The following is a 22323-nucleotide window of genomic DNA, read 5'->3' on the forward strand; positions in this document are numbered from 1 at the left end:
GCTGATTCGGTTCACAAACCGATTTCTACAGTACTGCTCATACCTTTGTTGGACATATTTATAGCATCATATTGGACCTTCTGTTATAAAAACTTTTCTGAGCTTATGAACAAATAGGAGTATGATTGCTATCGTGTTTGCTAAATTTTTAGGCTCAGACCTCACATCCATATAGCTGGGCTTGTAAAAAATGTTTGAAAACATGTCAACTAAGAGGTTTGCGATTACAGGAAGATCACAACATAAGAGAATGTATGATCCTTCATGTTTTCGTTCATTAAGGTGTGCAGTCCTTCCAATACCAATAGAAGGTGATTCACCGCCAAATCGCATCGAACAGCCAAAATATACTAATTATCATCTTCTACCATTATATTTGCGAGGGGGGTATGACAGTTGAAATGATGCTTGATCCTGTCAAATTTCTGTATCAGAACGAATAACGAATGACTTTACAAAAGAAGTCACCTTTCAAACTCGTGCCAATACAGGGCTTAGCTTCCAATGGTTTTTCCCCCCATATTGGGAGAGGCAATCGTTTTCTGTAAACGTGTATTATTCCCTGCGAATGTCCTGTCATTTTGGGGCTAGAATCGAAACAAAAAGTCCACCCTGAGTTGCAGAATCGAATTGGTTGACGGCAAAAATCACAAAGGATGGCAATTTATGCACATGCAATCTCAGTTCTCCTCCTTACAAGGAAGAGAAACCTCTAATTTACCCACGGGTCAGATAATGGATGGGGCTCCAAGAATTCAAAAGAATTTTCAAGACAAGATTTCTTATTGCATAGTTATCCCAATACAACTGACAGCTTTTCTATCTCCTACAGTTCATACATGATCCAAAATTGGGTCCAAGCTATACCTAATATCCAATCCAAGTACACAAATTGAAACATACCCATTATATGGCAAAAAAATACGTACATATATCACTGATATACACATGCCTCAACATGTTGCAGTGAAGGAGGTGGACCACTACATTCTGTCATTGTATAGTTGACGAAAGAGATCTATTGGAGAACTGTTCTCCAGAATGTGTGCGTACTGACGGCTGGATAAATTGCTTCCTGATGAAACGGATCCTAAAATTTGACTTCCAAAAAAAAAATATATATTATGAAGCATACACCTTCTAGACACCAGATACCAGCCATGGCAAGCAAAGTATGAGATAGGTTAGAAATGAAAGTTGATACCCTCATACTTCCAAATCAATAAATTCATGTAGAGCAACTTCAGGAAGTCCGAATAGGGGACTTGATCGTTACTGCTGTAAGTGTAGCTTCTTCATAAGAATTGGTGACGCGAATGCACAGACCTGGATCATGGTTCTTGCTGAGCTCTTCGGCAGAAGCAGACAAGGAATTCTGTGTTTCCTTCAGCTCCTTTTATGGGAGACTCTATCCAACCTTGGCTGCTAAATCCAAATGCCTCCACGCCTTTCACAATTTTCTCAAGAACCTAGCATATGAAAACTGTCGGGGATTATTCTCTCGAGTCCTGGGACTAGGAAGGAACTAGCCAATTCTATTTGGTGATGGGCGTCCCCAGCTGTCTAACTGAGGCAGTTAGTTTGCACCATATTTCCTGGGTCTGGGAAGGAACTAGTCAATTCTATTCGGTGAAGGGCGTCCCCATTTGTCAACGCAGGCAGTTAGTTTGTACTATATTCATTTTCATTGATTGATAAGTGGACATAAAAATAGGGAAGAATAATACCTCTTGATGGACAGCAGGATCTCTCACAATTCCACCACGACCTACCTGGTAAAGAAAATGAACCAAAACTTAGAACATGATGACAGATTTTTTAACAACTGACCAAGCAATCCAACAAATTAGCTGTGTGGAAAAAACAATGCAAACGTTGGCAAGCATATTATCAGTAATTTCGTGCAATGTTCAATAGCATTAGGTAGAAGGCCACATAGATATCTAAAACATCAAAAATAGATAGCAACACTCTGAATGCTTCACACATCAAACATAAACGTTCAAAAAGCATATAAACATTTAAGAAACACAAAGCTCACACAATGTGCACTAAGGCACAACACAAAAGTATAAAGAATAAATAAATTAGAGAAATGTGCATAGGAAAGCATAACTACAAGAAGGTTAACTCCACAATAAATAAATATATACATACACACACACACAGTTATATATATATATATATATATATATATATATATATATATATATATATATAATAGTCATTTATAATGACTGTAAAGAACCTCTAGAAATAGAAGAATAAAAAAATATAAAAATAAAGAGTTGTGGTATGCATACATATTTGCTGTATATATATAGTTATATACACTAACATACATACAAATACACAAGAACATATATACATGTATATGTAGCATGTGCATAGAGAAAACATAGATGTACTTGCATTAGACTCTTAATACCTTTCCTCAAACTTATTGTGTAATAAACAAAAATTTTGGTGAAGCAGTTGGTCAATTGTAATTCTAAATTTACATAGGCCAATTGAGTATTCTTCCTCTTCACATACCATGCTTATGAAAGGTGTGATTACTAGCAACAGACATCACAGCCTTATTCAACAAAATTTTGCAGACTTTGAATATTGAGTCCAATGCATACTTCAGCTACACAATCTCACTGTCGTAGTTGCAAAGACCTATATTCCATTTCAGTTGAGGGGACACAACTGTTCATGCATCTTCATATTAGCAATTCACTTAAATTGTACAAAAACTAGTGGTAGAGTAAGAGTTATTTATGTCACCATCTGAATCAGAGTGAGTACTTAATGTCTAACGATAAATATGATGAGAGAAATAACCCGGCAGTTAGGATTCCCTTAATATATCTAGTTATGTGCAGAACAGCACTCATGTGTGCAGTTGTTGGATGACATTCAACTTAGCTAGCTATGTGCAAAACATGAGTTATGCAAGGGTGAGTTGTATTGAGATACATTATGTAACAACGCTCATTGGTTTTGGCAGGTCGGGTCGAGTTAGGGTCCAGACCCGGACCCGACCCCCACTCGCGTAAGGAGCCTGACGCGAGGCCCTTCTCCCTCGCCTTTCCCTTTTTCCTCCTTCGTCGTCTCCTGGTGGTCTCCCGTGACAGCGCAGAGGGAGGAGAAGTGGCGGTCGGTGTGGTGGTGGCTGGAACGGCGACGGCGACGGAGGTGGCAGCGGCGACTACGGTGGCGGCGGCTTGGTAAACCCTCTCTCTCTCGTGCGATTTTCCCTTCTCTGCCACTCATGCCCTCTTGTTTTTTTTCTCTGCCGCACGTCCCCTCTTCTTCTCTCTCGCCACTCTCTTTCCCCTTTTCCGCTGGTTCTCTACCGCTCGACCCTCTTCTCACTCACCCGCACTCCCCCACCTGCTCTTTCTCTCTTTTCTCACCCCCACTACCGTTTTCCCCCTTGACCGAACCCCTCCTCTCTCTGTCTCTCCTCTCTGTCAGCGTCCCTTTTCTCTTGTTCATTTCAGTTTTTCCCACTACTACCGCGGGTCTCTCCTAGCAACAGATTTTGTGTTGAACTTTATTGGACGTGTGTTGACTCTTTCTATGGCGTTTTGGGATTGGATTGCAGTTTAGGGACGTTTTTCCCCTCTTACCAGCTAGTAGGGCATGTGGTGAGCAGCGGCAGCAAGCAATCTCGAGCATTGGCACTTGATCGGACGTGTGAAGTGGTTGCTAGAAGGGTTGTAGCAGTTTGGACGCTTGTTTTGGGGTGAGCGATACCTAATCAAGCTCAAAGTAATGAATATTATCTTCTAAAGCATGTATAATTATTGTTCGAGCATGCTAGAGCTTATAATTGATGATTTTGGGACGCATGTTAGTCATATTTGTTTTTGGGAGAAACTTAGGATTTGCATTGGAAAGTAATGATTCATGTATTTAATGATCGTTTAAGCATGATGGATTAATTTTCGAAGCTTTAGGGAAGCATGGTAGAGATTGTGAGGTTGTGGGGAAGATTTAGAACCGTCTTAGGGAGTGTAGCGCAGACTTCTGTGAACGGGTGTATCATGAAGTTAATTAGGGAAAATATACGTATTTGGACGTGACTTTGGGTTGATGTCTTAATTAAAGAACGTTATTGAGGAAGGAATTAGTGATGGATTGATTGATGGTTGAGGGTTTTGATATTTCGAGGCAACGTTAAGACGTAAAGGAGGAGGCCTATTGGAGAGCTTGTTGGTCGACACTACCTGTCGACACCCTCTTGAGGCGACGACACGTGCCTCAAGGATTTTATTTTGTATTTGTTCGTTTTTGTTTGAATTGTGTAGGTATCTAGTAGAAACCTTATTCTTGTTTATGTTTGCAGGTGCACCGGGCACATCCCGTCGACCTTGAATTCGAAGCTTGAGGCATTTTGAAGAATTTGGTGAGCACACCACAGGTATGGCGACATTCCAGGCAAATCCTTGCCTGGGGCAAATGTGTGATTGTGTGCTCGTAGGATCATGGGATCCTAGGATTGTGATGTTAATTGATTGATTGCTTTGTGAATGAGTATATGTATGTTGCTTATATGATATGAATGGGTTAGAAAGATTATTAGTCATTTGTTTTGAAAATGTTACGCATTGGCATGCTAGAATTGATATCTGTTTAGGCCAGATGAGGCGGTGTATCGAGTCGAGTGTCTCCTCGACCCCAATTGTGCATTAGAAAGCATCATAGAATGATAACTGCATAGGACAGCTACGAGCCAACCGCAGATCGAGACTACTCTCTGTGGATTGGCTAAGTTTTTCAAAGAGGTGATTGACGTGATTGATGTGAGGATTGATGTGATGATTGATATGAATGTGTACGTTGTTGCATATGCATTGCCATGGGCAACGATGCAAATGGATGAAATAGAGGGTAGTTGTACCTGTACTGTATGACGGCTAGCAATGACTGTTACTGTATGTATAGACCTCGTGTGGAGGCATTGGGAGGTGTAAGTGCACTCGTAGGGTGTACTAACCTCATGTGCTAGCCAGTCATCTTGTGAATGAGTAATGATAATGATAAAAAAAAAAAACGAAAGGATAAGAGATGAGAGGCCAGTGGGATGTGGCTGTGTGTTTGGGAGACGTCCCGTTCTTGCCACTGGTCTCGCCTGTCAGAGCGCAGGCGGTGCAAGGCCCCAGGGTTCTGTTGTGTGTTGTGCTTGGAGCGTTGGGCTCCCGCCTTCCCAACCTGGGTGTCCTAGGGAAGGCTGAGTATCTCACCTTGGACTTCACACATCCAGGGATGAGTGCTCTACCGCTGCAGCGGGTGAAATGGATCCACCTGAAGCCGGTTCTTCTAGCGCACAACAGACGTCTGGACGTGTCTACGCTACTACTGTGGAGGAGCTCCAGCCACACGACCTCGTTGAAGGTACTTTACTTGTCAGTTCTCATATTGCTAGAGTGTTATTTGATGCAGGAGCGACGCATTATTTTATATCTAGTCGATTTGCTACCTCACTCGAAGTGTCGGCTAGAAGAATGCCGTATGTTTTAAAAGTTGTTAGCCCGATGCATGCTCAAGAGTCGTGTCGTGAGTATCTTCCTGATGTGGATGTGGAAATCCATCAACTTCACCTACTCGCACAGTTGGTGATCTTAGGTCTCAGTGAGTTTGATGTGATTTTGGGTATGGATTGGTTGTATGCGCATTATGCCATTATAGATTGCAGGAAGAAGCAGATACAGATGTTTACTAATGAGATGCAGCCTGTGGAATTTCATGCTCGTAGGGCCAGTCGAACTGATAAGATATTGGTGTCTGTATTGAAGGCTAAGCGATGGATAGAAAGTGGAAGCGTTGCCTTCTTGGTCAATGTGTTGATCAATGAGGCTGAACGGATGAAATTGCAGGATGTTGCCGTGGTGAGTGAGTATCCTGATGTATTTCCTGAGGAATTGTCGAGCTTGCCTCCAACTCGAGAAGTGGAGTTCAAGATAGAGTTGTTACCAGGGACAACTCCTATTTCTAAGGCACCCTACCGTATGGCACCAGCAGAGTTAGAAAAGTTGAAGAAGCAACTGCAGGAGCTCTTAGATAAGGGCTTCATCCGACCTAGTGTGTCACCTTGGGGAGCACCTGTATTGTTTGTGAAAAAGAAAGATGGGACTATGCGCTTGTGCATAGATTATCGCATGTTGAATCAAGTCACCATCAAGAATAAGTATCCGCTTCCAAGAATTGAAGACTTGTTTGATCAGCTTAAGAATGCAAAGGTTTTCTCTAAGATTGATCTGAGGACAGGCTACCATCAACTCTTGATACGGGAGGAAGATGTTTCTAAGACTGCTTTTTGAACCAGGTATGAGCATTATGAATTCAGGGTCATGCCTTTTGAGTTGACTAATGCTCCCGCAGCGTTCATGGACCTCATGAATCGGGTTTTCCAAGAGTTCTTGGATCGTTTTGTTATTGTGTTTGTTGATGATATTTTGGTGTACTCAGAGAGTGAGGCAGAGCACAGAGACCACTTGAGAAGTGTGTTGGGTCTTTTGCGCAAGCATAAGCTTTACGTCAAATACTCAAAATGTGAATTTTGGCTAGAGAAGGTAAACTTTCTGGGTCATGTGATCTCGAAGGATGGAGTATCCGTCGATTCGACTAAGGTGTCAGCTGTTCAGGACTGGAGGACACCTTGCAGTGTAACTGAGGTTAGAAGCTTTTTGGGATTGGCAGGATACTATCGCAGGTTCATACAAGACTTTTCGAAAATAGCTACGCCCATGACTAAACTATTGAGAAAAGGAGTGAAGTTTGTGTGGAATGAAGAGTGTGAGAAGAGTTTTCAAACTCTGAAGGTCAAGCTTACTACTGCCCCTATTTTGACGCTTCCATCTGGTCATTCTGGTTTTGTGGTGTACACTGAAGCTTCGGGGATCGGATATGGTTGTGTGTTGATGCAGCATGTCCTTGTAGTGGCTTATGCATCAAGGCAGTTGAAGGCCCATGAACAACACTATCCCACTCATGATTTGGAGTTGGGAGCAGTTGTGTTCGCATTGAAGATGTGGAGACACTATCTTTATGGTGCAACATTCGAGGTGTTTACAGATCACAAGTCCTTGAAGTATATATCCTCGCAAAGGGATCTCAACTTGAGGCAAAGAAGATGGATCGAATATTTAAAGGATTATGATTTCACCATATCGTATCATCCAGGCAAGACGAATGTGGTGGCAGATGCGTTGAGCAGACATGCCAAGGCGACAATGTGCAGTATGTTGACTCGTTCTTGGACATTATTGCAAGATGTGATAGCTTGGCAGCCTTACATTTGTGATGAGAACAAGGCAATGATGACGGCCTTGATTCGGCATCCTTTGATGGAAGAACTTGTAATGAAACAAAAGGAAGAACCAGAGTTTGCTAAGAACATGGAAGAAAGCAAGAAGACAGATTCTCTTTGGCATCAAGATGAAGATGGGTCATTGCGGTTTCGGCAGAGATTATGGGTTCCTAGAGATGAAGGGGTGAAGCATCTGTTGCTTGATGAAGCTCACAAATCTAAGTTTTCTATTCACCCTGGCAGTACAAAGATGTTTCAAGATATGAGAAGAAATTTTTGGCGGCCTGGAATGAAGCGTGAAATTGCAGAATATGTGGCAAAGTGCTTAGTTTGCCAACAGGTAAAAGCAGAGCATCAGCAGCCAGGAGGCTTGTCGCAAAGAATCGATACTCCAGTGTTGAAATGGGAAGACATTATGATGGATTTTGTGGTTGGGTTGCCTCGTACCAAAAGACAACAGAATGCCATATGGGTGATTGTTGATCGACTTACGAAGTCCGCTCACTTTCTGCCAATCAGAATCAATCAATCATTGGAAAGTCTCGCAGAGTTGTATATTGGCGAGATAGTGAGATTGCATGGAGTGCCAAAGTCTATCATTTCGAATCGAGATCCGCGTTTTACCTCTAGGGGGCAATTACAGAAAGCTTTGGGTACCAAGCTTAAGATGAGCACAGCATTCCATCCCCAAACTGATGGGCAATCAGAGAGGACTATTCAGACCTTAAAAGACATATTGCGTGCATGTGTCTTACAGTGGAAAGGAGAATGGGACAAACATGTGAAACTGGCAGAATTTGCTTATAATAACAGTTACCACTCTAGTATTGGGATGGCACCGTTTGAGACTTTGTATGGAAGGCTGTGCAGATCTCCAGCTTGTTGGACCGATTTAGGTGATGGCAAGATTGAAAACCCTTTAGTATTGCAACACTACACTGACCAAGTGAAATTGATAAGAAAGAAGTTGTTACTGCTCAGAGTAGACAAAAAAGTTATGCTGACATTCGTCGTAGAGAATTGGCTTTTGAGGTGGGTGATCATGTGTTTTTAAAGATTTCTCCTACTAAAGGTGTTTTTCGCTTTGGTGCGAAGGGAAAATTGAGCCCGAGGTTCATAGGACCTTTTGAGATATTAGAGAAGATTGGAGAGGTGACATACAGATTGGCGTTACCACCAGATTTGAGTCACGTTCATGACGTCTTCCATGTTTCCATGCTTCGAAAATACGTACCAGATCCGACACATGTGAGTGCTTCGCACTAAGAGAATTCCTTTGGTGAAAGTGGAATGGCAGTACCATGGGTTGAAGGAGAGTACATGGGAGTATGAGGAGGACATGCGGAAGCAATATCCACACTTGTTGTTGCATTGAGGTATGAGCTAAATTTCGAGGACGAAATTTTCTTTTTTAGGAGGGTAGGATGTAACGCTCGTTGGTTTTGGCAGGTCGGGTCGAGTTAGGGTCCAGACCCGGATCCGACTCCCACTCGCGTAAGGAGCCCGACGCGAGGCCCTTCTCCCTCGCCTTTCCCTTTTTCCTCCTTCGTCGTCTCCTGGTGGTCTCCCGTGACAGCGCAGAGGGAGGAGAAGTGGCGGTCGGTGTGGTGGTGGCTGGAACGGTGACGGCGACGGAGGTGGCAGCGGCGACTACGGCTGCGGCGGCTTGGTAAACCCGCTCTCTCTCGTGCGATTTTCCCTTCTCTGCCACTCATGCCCTCTTGTTTTTTTTCTCTGCCGCACGTCCCCTCTTCTTCTCTCTCGCCACTCTCTTTCCCCTTTTCCGCTGGTTCTCTACCGCTCGACCCTCTTCTTACTCACCCGCACTCCCCCACCTGCTCTTTCTCTCTTTTCTCACCCCCACTGCCGTTTTCCCCCTTGACCGAACCCCTCCTCTCTCTGTCTCTCCTCTCTGTCAGCGTCCCTTTTCTCTTATTCATTTCAGTTTTTTCCACTACTACCGTGGGTCTCTCCTAGCAACAGATTTTGTGTTGAACTTTATTGGACGTGTATTGACTCTTTCTAAGGCGTTTTGGGGTTGGATTGCAGTTTAGGGACGTTTCTCCCCTCTTACCAGCTAGTAGGGCGTGTGGTGAGCAGCGGCAGCAAGCAATCTCGAGCATTGGCACTTGATCGGACGTGTGAAGTGGTTCCTAGAAGGGTTGTAGCAGTTTGGACGCTTGTTTTGGGGTGAGCGATACCTAATCAAGCTCAAAGTAATGAATATTATCTTCTAAAGCATGTATAATTATTGTTCGAGCATGCTAGAGCTTATAATTGATGATTTTGGGACGCATGTTAGTCATATTTGTTTTTGGGAGAAACTTAGGATTTGCATTGGAAAGTAATGATTCATGTATTTAATGATCGTTTAAGCATGATGGATTAATTTTCGAAGCTTTAGGGAAGCATGGTAGAGATTGTGAGGTTGTGGGGAAGATTTAGAACCGTCTTAGGGAGTGTAGCGCAGACTTCTGTGAACGGGTGTATCATGAAGTTAATTAGGGAAAATATACGTATTTGGATGTGACTTTGGGGTTGATGTCTTAATTAAAGAACGTTATTGAGGAAGGAATTAGTGATGGATTGATTGATGGTTGAGGGTTTTGATATTTCGAGGCAACGTCAAGACGTAAAGGAAGAGGCCTATTGAAGAGCTTGTTGGTCGACACTACTTGTCGACACCCTCTTGAGGCGACGACATGTGCCTCAAGGATTTTATTTTGTATTTGTTCGTTTTTGTTTGAATTGTGTAGGTATCTAGTAGAAACCTTATTCTTGTTTATGTTTGCAGGTGCACCGGGCACATTCCGTCGACCTTGAGTTCGAAGCTTGAGGCATTTTGAAGAATTTGGTGAGTGCGCCACAGGTATGGCGACATTCCAGGCAAATCCCTGCCTGGAGCAAATGTGTGATTGTGTGCTCCTAGGATCAAGGGATCCTATGATTGTGATGTTAATTGATTGATTGCTTTGTGAATGAGTATATGTATGTTGCTTATATGATATGAATGGGTTAGAAAGATTATTAGTCATTTGTTTTGAAAATATTACGCATTGGCATGTGCATGCTAGAATTGATATCTGTTTAGGCCAGATGAGGCGGGGTATCGAGTTGAGTGCCTCCTCGACCCCAATTGTGCATTAGAAAGCATCATAGAATGATAACTACATAGGACAACTATGAGCCAACCGCAGATCGAGACTACTCTCTGTGGATTGGCTAAGTTTTTCAAAGAGGTGATTGACGTGATTGATGTGAGGATTGATGTGATGATTGATATGAATGTGTACGTTGTTGCATATGCATTGCCATGGGCAACGATACAAATGGATGAAATAGAGGGTAGTTGTACCCGTACTGTATGACGGCTAGTAATGACTGTTACTGTATGTATAGACCTCGTGTGGAGACATTGGGAGGTGTAAGTGCACTCGTAGGGTGTATTAACCTCATGTGCTAGCCAATCATCTTGTGAATGAGCAATGATAATGATAAAAAAAAAAACGAAAGGATAAGAGATGAGAGGCCAGTGAGATGTGGCTGTGTGTTTGGGAGACGTCCCGTTCTCACCACTGGTCTCGCCTGTCAGAGCGCAGGCGATGCAAGGCCCCAGGGTTCTGTTGTGTGTTGTGCTTGGAGCGTTGGGCTCCCGCCTTCCCAACCTGGGTGTCCTAGGAAAGGCTGAGTATCTCACCTTGGACTTCACACATCCAGGGATGAGTGCTCTACCGCTGCAGCGGGTGAAATGGATCCATACTGTTATGGGCCACCACAGGGGTTGTCTCTCGGCTGTAGGCCACCCGCGGTGTGCACGTGCCTGTGTTGCACCCACAGGAACTGTTAATGCACTAAAGTTAATGAAAATGTAATGTGTTTGATAGAATGCATGTGACTGACGTATATGTGAATGATATTAATGCAAGTGTTATGTTTAAGCATGCTTCGCATGTAACTGATGTTGTGTTAGTGTGGCCATCAAGTGGCTTTTACGTGTCGTACTCTGACACGACATGACGATAGATGGGTTGATATTTGTTCTTTTATTTGAGCCTTACTTGAGAGGGTTTGGCATTTTCCTGGCTTGTTGCCATACTGCGAAGGCTGAGCCTTCAGTTGTTTTCTTTTTCAGGTTTTGGCGGACCCGGGGTAACAGGTTGAGCAGATGGCTTCACTCACGTCCTACTGGGGAGGTTTTGGGATTGTCGTTTGTAGTGCCGGCGCGTCATGTTTTGGTTTTATTGATGTCTTCTTTTTGTTAGGCATCAATGTTATGATTTTGGGGCATTTTGGTCATGCACATAGATGTGAATTTGTATGAAACAAAATGGTTATATAAATGAAAGTTCGCCCCATTGTTTTGAATTGCTTGGCTCATCGTCTTTTTGAATTGTTGGGTAGTCACACTTCGATGCTTTATGTTCATAAAAAAAAAAAGGGGGTTTGAGGGTTAAAAGGTCGGGGTGTGACACATTAGGGCTTCAATAAGGTCAAACCATCTGAGAATTATCAATGAGATTGTCCTGCCTATATTGATTATAGCATCGAGCTTTCAAAAATTGAGGAGGGTTCTAAAGAGTTTTTTACAAGAGCAATTTGAAGAAATAGGAATGATGCATGGTTAGTATTAAAACTTTAATATAAAAGAGCTATCTATTGGATTAGGATAATCAAATCCAGGTCCACATTATTCACATCTAAAGTTGGGTATTCATGTAAAGTGCATATTTTGATTTGGATGCTTTTGATCATTGCACAATTAGTGTTTTATTACTACAGAATTGGGACTCAAATCTTGTTGAGAGAGGCAAGCCCATTTGTGCCTCGTCATCTTCTTTCTCCTTACTCTCTGCAGCAGGACATTGTGGTTCTGGTCTCTAAACCTAACATCTGATTGCCAAATCTGGCCTCGCATTAGAGCCAGGTTGCTGGGGCTGAAGTTGTTCTCTTTAAGGAATGCCCAGCAGAATCTAAATATGATTTCCCAGTCTATCCACCCAAAATCTCTTCTTCTCTTTCCTCTTTGAACACATATTCCTGTTCTAAATCTTGCCCTTTTCGTTCTATATGCACATTCTGATTTCCTTTTCTTTCATAACCCAAAAACCTTAAATTTCCATGAATTGATATTTTTGCCTGAAATGTGTCTCAATACCCCAGTTTCCTTGTCTCTCCTTACATATGTATTTCAGTTATTCTTTCTGCTCTAGTAATCGAATCTGTCTTCATTGGAATCCCTGTATAAACATGACTGATTCTTTTTGTCTTCTTCGTCTCACTCTGCACAATAGGTTTACTTTTCTTTCTGTTCTAATATTTGAATCTGTTCTCTTTTGATTCATGCTGCTTCCCCCATATGTTAATCTGCTGGAACCTGTTCTGCCTATTCTTGACATGTGGCTTCTCATAAGCAGCAACGTGTTCCCACATATCAATCTGTCTGTCTTTGATGTGTGATTTTTCTTTATCAGCAGCAAAATATACTGAAATCAGTGCTGATATGTTTTGGTAAATCAGATTTCCAAATAATACCTTTCAATCAGCACTGAAATTACAGAAAATCAGCACTGGAATTAGTTGAATATTATTCAGGCAAGTTTGAGCAGTAGACTTGAACTGATTTGAAGCCATATTTTGTCATAAATTTGTGTGTCATTTTTTAGGTATACATCCTCTTAAGTTAGCATTACTGCTAAATTCCCATCTTCAACATCTCAACGGCCTAAACACGCCCAAATCCCTTTTCGATTTTTTTTTTTTTTTTTGCAAAACAGTTTTAATAAAAAAAATGGATGACAAATTTTGGGTGAAAGTGAGGACTCAGCATTGGGGAGTTTAAGGAGTGCAGTCTGGCCTCGGCCCTCTGCCCACAGGTGGGATGCAATTGGGGAAGGGTTGGTAGCTCAGAGCCCACCCCGATTATAATGGAAAGATCCAGCCCCTAATTACTCTCCATCCTCCTAACCTCTTCCTCTCTTCAGTTCAACTGAAGGTCACTAGATCTCAAGATCTGTCTCCTTCTCTCTTACCGAGGGAGTTTTTTTGTCAGTGTTGAGGATGAAAGGTAGCAAGTTTGCATTCTTCATCTCCCATTTGTCATGTTTCTTATAATTTTTTTCCAATGCTTTGTTTCTTTCAGATTCTTTTAGAATCTTGACCTGCCTTGGTGAGTTTAGACTCTGGTTCGAAAATGTTTCCTTTACCATAGGCTCAATTTACAAAGGTTCAAAAGAGCCTATTCACACTTGAGAAATACAAAGTTCACACAAATGTGCACTAGGACAATATAAAAGCATTAAAAAATTAATAACGTTACCCTATATACATGCTTAGTAAGAACAGAACACACAAGAGGGGATAACCCTCCACGTTATACAAGAGAGCAAGAGAAGGGTCGCCATTCGGCTAGCCTCAACTTGCAGAAATTCAGCCACTAGGACTACCCAAATGGCTAGAACAATCATTTTGCATTGACTGCAAAGTTCCTTTAGAAACAGAAAAATAACAAAAAGAAACACACAGCCTAATAATAAATTTACTGCATATATACACTAGTATACATATATATATACATGAGTATATATGTGCATGTGTGTGGTGCATAGAGAAATTACTTGTGTATTTACATAAAATACTAACAAGATCTAGAAGACGGCCACACGTGACAAGAGGTGCAGTGGTCTTACCCTCAATAAACCGAATAATACCATAAAGAACACTAATAGTAAAACAAAAAAAGCAAAATCAACAGCACAGTTAAAACAAACAAACTGCATAAGATGGAAACCTTCTAATCTTAGAAGACCAAAAAAGTATTTCAAGCATCAAATGCAGCTGCTAACCTGGGAGCGGTGGGCCTCAAATTGAGGTTTAACCAGTGTAATCAAAGAAGAATCAGGCTTCATAACATTGACAACTGCAGGCATGACCTGCATTTCAAGTTCAAAAACAACAATCCCATAAACTAATTACTAGCATGTATTGGTCAGCATGCAGGCTGCAACCATTGAAATCAAAGAAGTGTTCTGCTTCATAGCATTGCAAACTGCAAGTTCATAATATCAGAGATACATAATAGTGTTCTACCTTGTATTTGAAGTTCAAAATCTCAAAAAGAAGTTCATAATATCAGAGATACATGATAGTGTTCGAACCTGTATTACTGCTGTGAATGGGTCAGTATCTCCTATCTAATTTAATGATGCCATGTGCCTTACTTTTTAACTTGAAGGTTATCCCTCTAAATCACATGCTCCTCAAAGTTGATCAAGCAAGGGCTGAATGGAAAATGTGATAATTCAATGATGCCATGTGCCTTACTTTTTAACTTGAAGGTTGTTCCTCTAAATTGCACACTCCTCAAAGTTGACCAAGAAAGGGCTGAAGAGAAAATGTGTGAGAGAGAGAGAGAGAGAGAGTTCACTGACACCAGGCACTTAGGCTATGTGATAATAGAAGCAACGTTAGCACATGTGAAGCAGGTTTCAGTTCATCAGGTTCTTGGCAGTTGGCACATAGGTTCCATTGTCAGCTATATGGAAGTTACACATTTTCATGATACCACCCAAAAACAATATCCAAAACAAGATTCTTGATGGCTTGAATATATCCATGCAAGAATTCTGCTTCCATTCATCTGCCAAGAATCTGCCCTCATCAATATGCGATTTCTGTGGACATCTCACATCTTGTCAGAATTGAGACAGAACCAAGAGTTGCACAAAGGTCAAAATTTTCACCTGCATATCACTATCGAGATCATGTCGTATGCAGACATGTCCATGAGAAATTAGGCTATACATAAGATGACTTTACCAGTCATTTTGGTGTCATAGGTTGCAGCTTTCTGCATTAATGACTCAGAATGCAATGGTGAAGATTGACGCAAACACAAAAAAGGACAAGTGGTTGCGAGAACAAGTTCCATGTTGACAAGCTATGGCCTCGTTATTATCTATTTTTTTTATATAACATATCCAGAGGATGATTCTAGATGTCATCACACGACTTGACATTGGTTGTCCATAAGCAAGAAAAAGAGGAGAAAAGCTAAAGAAACTGCACCAATATGATCTACCACAGAAAAAATCACCAGCAGCCAGCTGAATACAACTGATGGGGAAATTGAAAAAAAAAAAAACACAATGTACATATTTTAATTCCATTTAGACTCAGATCACATGACCAAAGCATACCAGAAGAATAGAGATGAACGAAAGGTCAAGTGTGACCAGATCCACTTTCTGAGGCAGACCAGGTAGATATCTTAGGTTTGTCCGTTCTATGACACAGACACGATTGTCTCGACGAATTTTATCAGCCACCTGGAGAAAAAATTAAACTAACGTCAATTTTGTAATAACTTTGAAAACTAAATAGAAGCACACATATGATACATCACATGTCTTATTATCTAAACGGGAAAAGCAATTGGTGCTTCCAAATCTCCAAGTGTTTAATGTCATATGATGGAGTAGGACATGAAGCAACACAACTAAACAAAGAATCAAAGATACATCTTGCTTCGTCTGTGGCACTTAACTTTTGGTTGATAGTTAAACAAAAAATTTCTAAAAGATGAGTGCTATATGTAAAAGAATATGACAAATATCAGATGGATAAGGTTGTTGAAGCTTCTGGCTTCTGTTTAGGGACAAAGAGAAGAAATGTAAAGCAATAACCATGACACACTTAATTTGTTCATAGCAAATATCAGTTCCCAGACTCAAAACTTAGAACTAATCAGTACCAAAGACAGCGAACAAGAAAAAGAATTGTCTAGTAAGAAAAAACCTTGACACAATTTTCAGTTTTGAAGAAGATCACTGAAGAAACTCACCTGACCATAGCCTACATCCACTCCATAAACAAAGGATGCACCATGTTGAAGCAAACAATCAGTAAAACCCCCAGTTGATAGGCCCGAATCAAGAGCAATCTTTCCACTAGCATCCACGTTCAGCTGCTGAATGGCAGCCTCTAACTTGTATCCTGCTCTGTAAGAAAAGAGAAACCAAGAAAGCAAAATATGCTTTAGTGACATTTATCCACATTAGAAGAAAAATCGTAGATGGTTTATCCGAAAGACCAGAAATCTGCAGTGGTAGTCATCACCTACACACATATTTTGGTACTTCTGCAATTATTTCTACCACTGCTTTATTAGAAATAGGTGTTCCAGCCTTGCTTACTACCTTACCATCAACTAATACCTTGCCTGGAGAAAAGAATCATGTGTAAAAGAATCAGAGAAAATGGAAAAGCAAATGTAAGGTGGTCTACGCCTGTACAGAACAATTAAATGACTAAGCATATATTGGCATAAGCACACGCCTGTATGCACACATAAGCACAAGAATCAACCTTACGGCCTTTTGCTTTTAGACTCTCCAAAAAGTTAAACTCATGGTACGATTTTAGTTTATTCATCTACCGGGAGTTCCAACAAGATACTTCTATAAATAAAAATGAAAGCACATTCATGTAAACAAGTGATGGACAACCTAAGGGAGAGAGAGAGAGAGATCACTTAAATCATGGGTCGACCTGATCTTGTTAATATTTTGCTTTGTCCACTAGGTTCAGCTGACAGCCTTTGCAAGACCGGCCAACTGAATTTTCTAAACACTAGTATACTAGAAGGTCTCACATCCATAAATTACAAAACGTCAAGCAAGAACAAACAGAGAACCGTTTGGATTAGACTGAACCAGAAAATAGGTTCACTAAGATCAGCACCTCTAGGTATCCCGTCAATTATATTTCCATATCATGGTTTCAAGCAGGTTTTACGACCATGCAATGGGCAGACGATTATAATGAACAGCATCCGAGTGCATGATAATGCACTTGATGTGGAAGAAAGGAAAGACTGGAGAAGGCATGGGTTGGGCAATTCAGCCATCGTCACGCTTAAAAGAAGCATGGATCACAAACGCATACATTCTGCTAGTTCTCCAACGGCAATTGCAGATAAGAGCTAGAACAAGCTTACTCGATAATGTCTACCTTGAAGAATCCATGATTGTATCAGTGTCCGGCTATATTGTTCAAACCTTTCAACACAAATCTCATCCAGCCTCTTCTTTCTGAAAAATATATTACAGACAAAGCAAAAAAGATGAAGGAATTTGTAGAAAACTCACAGACCCCAAATATTGCAACTCCTGACTTCATACTAAAGACCTTCGCCCAATATACATGAAGTGGCAAGCCTTGAGGACTCATACCACGATGACGACAGTGAGCATCGACAACACCAAGAGAAGCTCAGGCAACACAATGGCAGGATGGGAACTTGATTCAGCTCCAATTTGACACCCTCCTCGTATCCCTCTTACCAGTTACCATCCGCCAACCCATGGTGGTTACCATCATGTAATGCCGAAAGGTAAAGGACGGAGGGGAAGTAACAACATGATATGACCATGATTGGAACAATCAAATCCATACGCAAGCATGGAAGAATTTGAGACATATGAATATGGACGCTCGTAGAAGCCAACCAATACGAGTAAGACGCAATTACCACGTAACATCATCTGACATGAAACGCCGTAATGTCACCAAGTGAACATTTCGGTGTTCGAGGGCAACTCGCTACATTATGGAAATACTTTATAGGGATGAAATCACATCAATCGAAGAATTACTTTTTCTGAACGTGGATTTGAGCCGACTTTCCGGAAGCATAGGATCTCCAGAGCTTCAAACGAATTGGGCAATCTGCTTTTGCCACATAAAGGAATGGGGGCAAACGAAATCCTGTAAATTAGAGGAGAAAAAATTAAAGGGAAAAACGCAAGTTTTCAGGGATCAAACACGGTAAGGAAGTAAGTTGGAATACTGCTGCACATGGGGAGAGCAAACGGAAAGATGGGTGCGGCCATCCTTGAGAGTAACGAACGTCTAGCCAAAGAGAGCGGGAGAGCTTCCATGCTGCGTGTGTTTTTAGTTGGCACTCCCACAATTAGCGAGAGACGGCGGATACGTCAAGATTCTCCCTGGAATTTCCAGAGGCACGGGATTATTTTGCAAATTGGACGGACTTCATATGACACGTTTGGATGTGGAAGGAAGACTGACAAGGAGAATCCTTTCATTGAAACAATTTGGTGGGAAGCCTACATTTGAACGTTCTTCGTACCAGTGAACAAAAATAACTCTCACCCTGCTTCCTTGACACCGGTAGTATAACTTGAAGATGCATCAGCGTTGTAATATTGCACTTTACTTTGGAAGAACAATTGATGCATAAGGCAAAAAAGTAAACTAGATAAAATTGAGGCCAATAGAAAGTAAACAGTCCTCTAAAAAATTAAACATGGAAAACAATCAGTCACGAGTGATTTTAGGAGGGGCAAAATTGCATCTGGATTTAAGGTAAATTCAAAGTAAGTGCAAAACCCATCTTACTTGATCACATAAAGTCTGGAAAAGGTCAATGCCCCTTAGTGTTGGCCAACATGAAATAAAAAATTGGGCATTATAGCCTTGTGACTTAAGCTAGCCTAAAAAACATGGAAAGCATTAAAAGTTGAGGATCAAGACTTGACTGGAATAAGCAAATAAAAATAACAAGTTAAATCCAAATTGTCCACTAGTTACATTTGAAGTGCCTCACCCATGTGCATGAAGTAGCAACATTATATTAGCCGATGGGCAAAATGGTAAAAAATCTTGAAAGTTCCTTCTTAGGGTTCCTCTTTTGTAGAAAGTGCCTAAAGTTCAACAACAACTTAGCCATGTGTGGAATGTCTCAGCCCTCACATTTTGGGCTCTAAATACAGTGAATCTACTTGTTTTTCTCGATGAAATTTGTGAAGGTAGTACTTGTAGTTTGATAGCTAGTTCATGATGGTTTGAACCTATCTGGCTATATAATATATGTATGTATCTGTGTGTCCACATGTTCATATTTGTATATATGTATTAGCATACTTGCATGAAAGGACTCTCATATCAGATGAGCAGATGATCGAATGTTTGTAGAGTAGTTAAATAATTATTAAAGGTTTTGCATTTAAATTTAGTCTGCTTAGGTGTAGTTCAAAACTAAGCTAAGCTAAGCACATGGAATACACATATGACATTCATATTGTATGGCAACAATAACAAGTTACTGATATATAAATTTACCCAAAGATTGAGACAAATTTATAGACAATAGCAGCATAGTGTACTACAAATTTGCTCCAATCTTTGGGGCACATACCAAACATGCTCATAGGCAACATTTGAATGCATGATAAAATGTTGGACATTAGAATGTCATAACATTTTATAATGGATAGATTTTAGGTGGAACAAAAGTTTCAGGTTCCACATACCACATCTTATGTGATGACCTAAAACTTTTGTTTCAAGCATTTTAGCTTCATGTTTGTGCATGAAACTAAAATTCTATATGTTTATGACATTTATTGAGATTGAAAATCTATTTACAACATCCATTGAGACAGCAAAGCAGGCTACCTATAACATTTCGTAAAGATATGGATAAATTTATGGACCATAGTAACATAGTGTTCTATGAATTTGCTTCTATCTACCAAACGGCCCTTAGGTAACATTTTAATACATGCTATTAAAATGTTGGACATTAGAATACCATGACATTTGATACTAGATAGCTTTTAGATGGGAGAAAAGTTTCACGTTCCATATACCATATCATGTGTGATGACCTTAAACTTTTGTTTCAAGCATTTTAGCTTTATGTTTGTTTATACATGGAACTAAAATTAAATATGTTTATGAGATCCATTGAGACTGTAAATCTGTTTATAACATTCATTGACAAAACAAAAAAAACTACCTATAACATTTCACAAAGATTGAGACAAATTCATAAACCATGGTGACATAGTGTTTTATGAATATACTCCAATATTTAGGGCACTTTCATGGGACAGTAACAACTCGTTACTGTTACCAAATTGGCCCTAAGGTAACAAGTGAATACATAGTAATAAAATGTTGGACATTAGAATGCCATGACATTTGATACTGAATAGCTTTTAGGTGGAACAAAAGTTTCAGGTTCCATATGCCACATCTTATGTGATGACCTTAAAATTTTGTTTCAAGCATTTTAACTTCATGTTTATTTGTTTGTGGAAATAAAATTATATATGTTTATCACATCCATTGAGATTTTCAATCTATTTATAACATTCATTGACATAGCAAAACAAACTACCTATAACATTTCACAAAGATTGAGAGAAATTCATAAACCATGGTAACATGGTGTTTTATGAATATGCTCCAACCTTTGGGGCACTTTCATGATATGATAACAACCTGTTACTATTACCAAATGGTCTCATAAGTTACATTTGAATACATTGGATTAAATGTTGGATATTAGAATGCCATGACATTTAATACTAGATAGCTTTCAGGTGGAATAAAAGTTTTAACTTCCATATACCACATCTTGTGTGATGACCTTAAACTTTTGTTTCAAGGATTGTAGCCTCATGTTTGTTTATTCATGGAACTACAATCATTTATGTTTATGACATCCATTGAGATTATAAATATGTTTATAACATCCATTGACATAGCAAAAAAATGCTATCTATAACATTTTACAAAGATCGAGACAAATTCATAAACTATGGTAACATAGTGTTTTATGAACCTACTCCAATCTTTGGGGCATTTTCATGGGATGGTAACAACTTGTTACTTGTAACAACAGGCCATGAGGTAACATTTGAATACATAGTATTAAAACACTGGACATTAGAATTAGAATGCCATGATATTTGATACTGAATAACTTTTTAGGTGGAACAAAAGTTTCAAGTTCCATATACCACATCTTGTGTGATGACCTTAAAATTTTGTTTCAAGCATTTTAACTTCATGTTTGTTTGTACATGGAACTAAAATTATATATGTTTATGACATCCATTGAGATTGTAAATCTACTTATAACATTCATTGACAGAACAAAAAAGGCTACCTATAACATTTCACAAAGATTGAGACAAATTCATAGACTATGGTAACATAGTGTTTTATGAATCTGCTCCAATCTTTTGGGGCACTTTCATGATATGATAACAACTTGTTATTGTTACTAAATGGGCCCTTAGTTAACATTTGAATACATAGTATTAAAATGTTGGACATTAGAATGCCATGACATTTGATACTTGATAGCTTTCAGGTGGAACAAAAGTTTCAGGTTCCATATACCACATCTTGTGTGATGACCTTAAACTTTTGTTTTAAACATGTTAACTTTATGTTTGTTTGTTCATGGAACTAAAATTATATATTTTTATGACATCCATTGAAATTGTAAATCTATTTATAACATCTATTGATATAACAAAAAAAGACTACCTATAACATTTCACTAAGATTGAGACAAATTTATAAACCATGGTGACATAGTGTTTTATGAATATACTTCAATCTTTGGGGCACTTTCATGAGACAGTAACAACTTGCTACTGTTACCAAACAAGCCCAAAGGTAACATGTGAATACATAGTATTAAAATGTTGGACATTAGAATCCCATGACATTTGATACTAGATAGCTTTGAGGTGGAACAAAAGTTTCAGGTTCCATACACCACATCTTGTGTGATGACCTTAAACTTTTATTTCAAGCATTTTTGTTTCATGTTTGTTTGTGCATGAAACTAAAAATTATATATCTTTATGACATCCATTGAGATTATAAATCAGTTTATAACATTCACTGACATAGCTAAAAAGGCTACCTATAACATTTCACAAAGATAGTGACAAAGTCATAGACCATGGGAACATAGTTTTTTTTATGAATCTACTCCAATCTTTGGGGCACTTTCATGGTACAATAACAACTTGTTCCTATTACCAAACGGGCCCATAAGTAACATTTGGATATATGGTATTAAAACATTGGACGCTAGATTGCCAAGACATTTGGTACTGGATAGCTTTCAGGTGGAGCAAAAGATCACATCTCATGTGACGACTTGAGACTTTTGTTTCAAGCATTTTAGCTTCATA

The 22323-nt window shown here is 39.8% G+C and overlaps 1 protein-coding gene across 2 annotated transcripts; it reads right to left on the bottom strand.

The window, feature by feature from the left end:
* Window positions 1-742: 742 nt before the first annotated feature.
* Window positions 743-18447, bottom strand: LOC116251089 (uncharacterized). 2 transcript variants are annotated; one of them, XM_031625180.2, is made up of 9 exons: window positions 18150-18447; window positions 17956-18067; window positions 17312-17391; window positions 16418-16520; window positions 16143-16299; window positions 15499-15627; window positions 14146-14232; window positions 1728-1772; window positions 743-1483 (listed from the first exon to the last, which is right to left on the bottom strand). In XM_031625180.2, the coding sequence occupies exons 1-9, from the start codon at window positions 18238-18240 to the stop codon at window positions 1451-1453; spliced, it is 837 nt and encodes a 278-aa protein (XP_031481040.1). In that variant the 5' UTR covers window positions 18241-18447; the 3' UTR covers window positions 743-1450. The 2 variants fall into 2 exon arrangements, with proteins under 2 accessions (XP_031481040.1, XP_031481026.1); XM_031625166.2 differs by having other exon boundaries at window positions 743-1469; window positions 18150-18444.
* Between the last annotated feature and the right edge of the window lie 3876 nt (window positions 18448-22323).

The sequence above is a fragment of the Nymphaea colorata genome, chromosome 1 (genome assembly GCF_008831285.2).
Source record: "Nymphaea colorata isolate Beijing-Zhang1983 chromosome 1, ASM883128v2, whole genome shotgun sequence".
Classification (NCBI taxonomy): domain Eukaryota; kingdom Viridiplantae; phylum Streptophyta; class Magnoliopsida; order Nymphaeales; family Nymphaeaceae; genus Nymphaea; species Nymphaea colorata.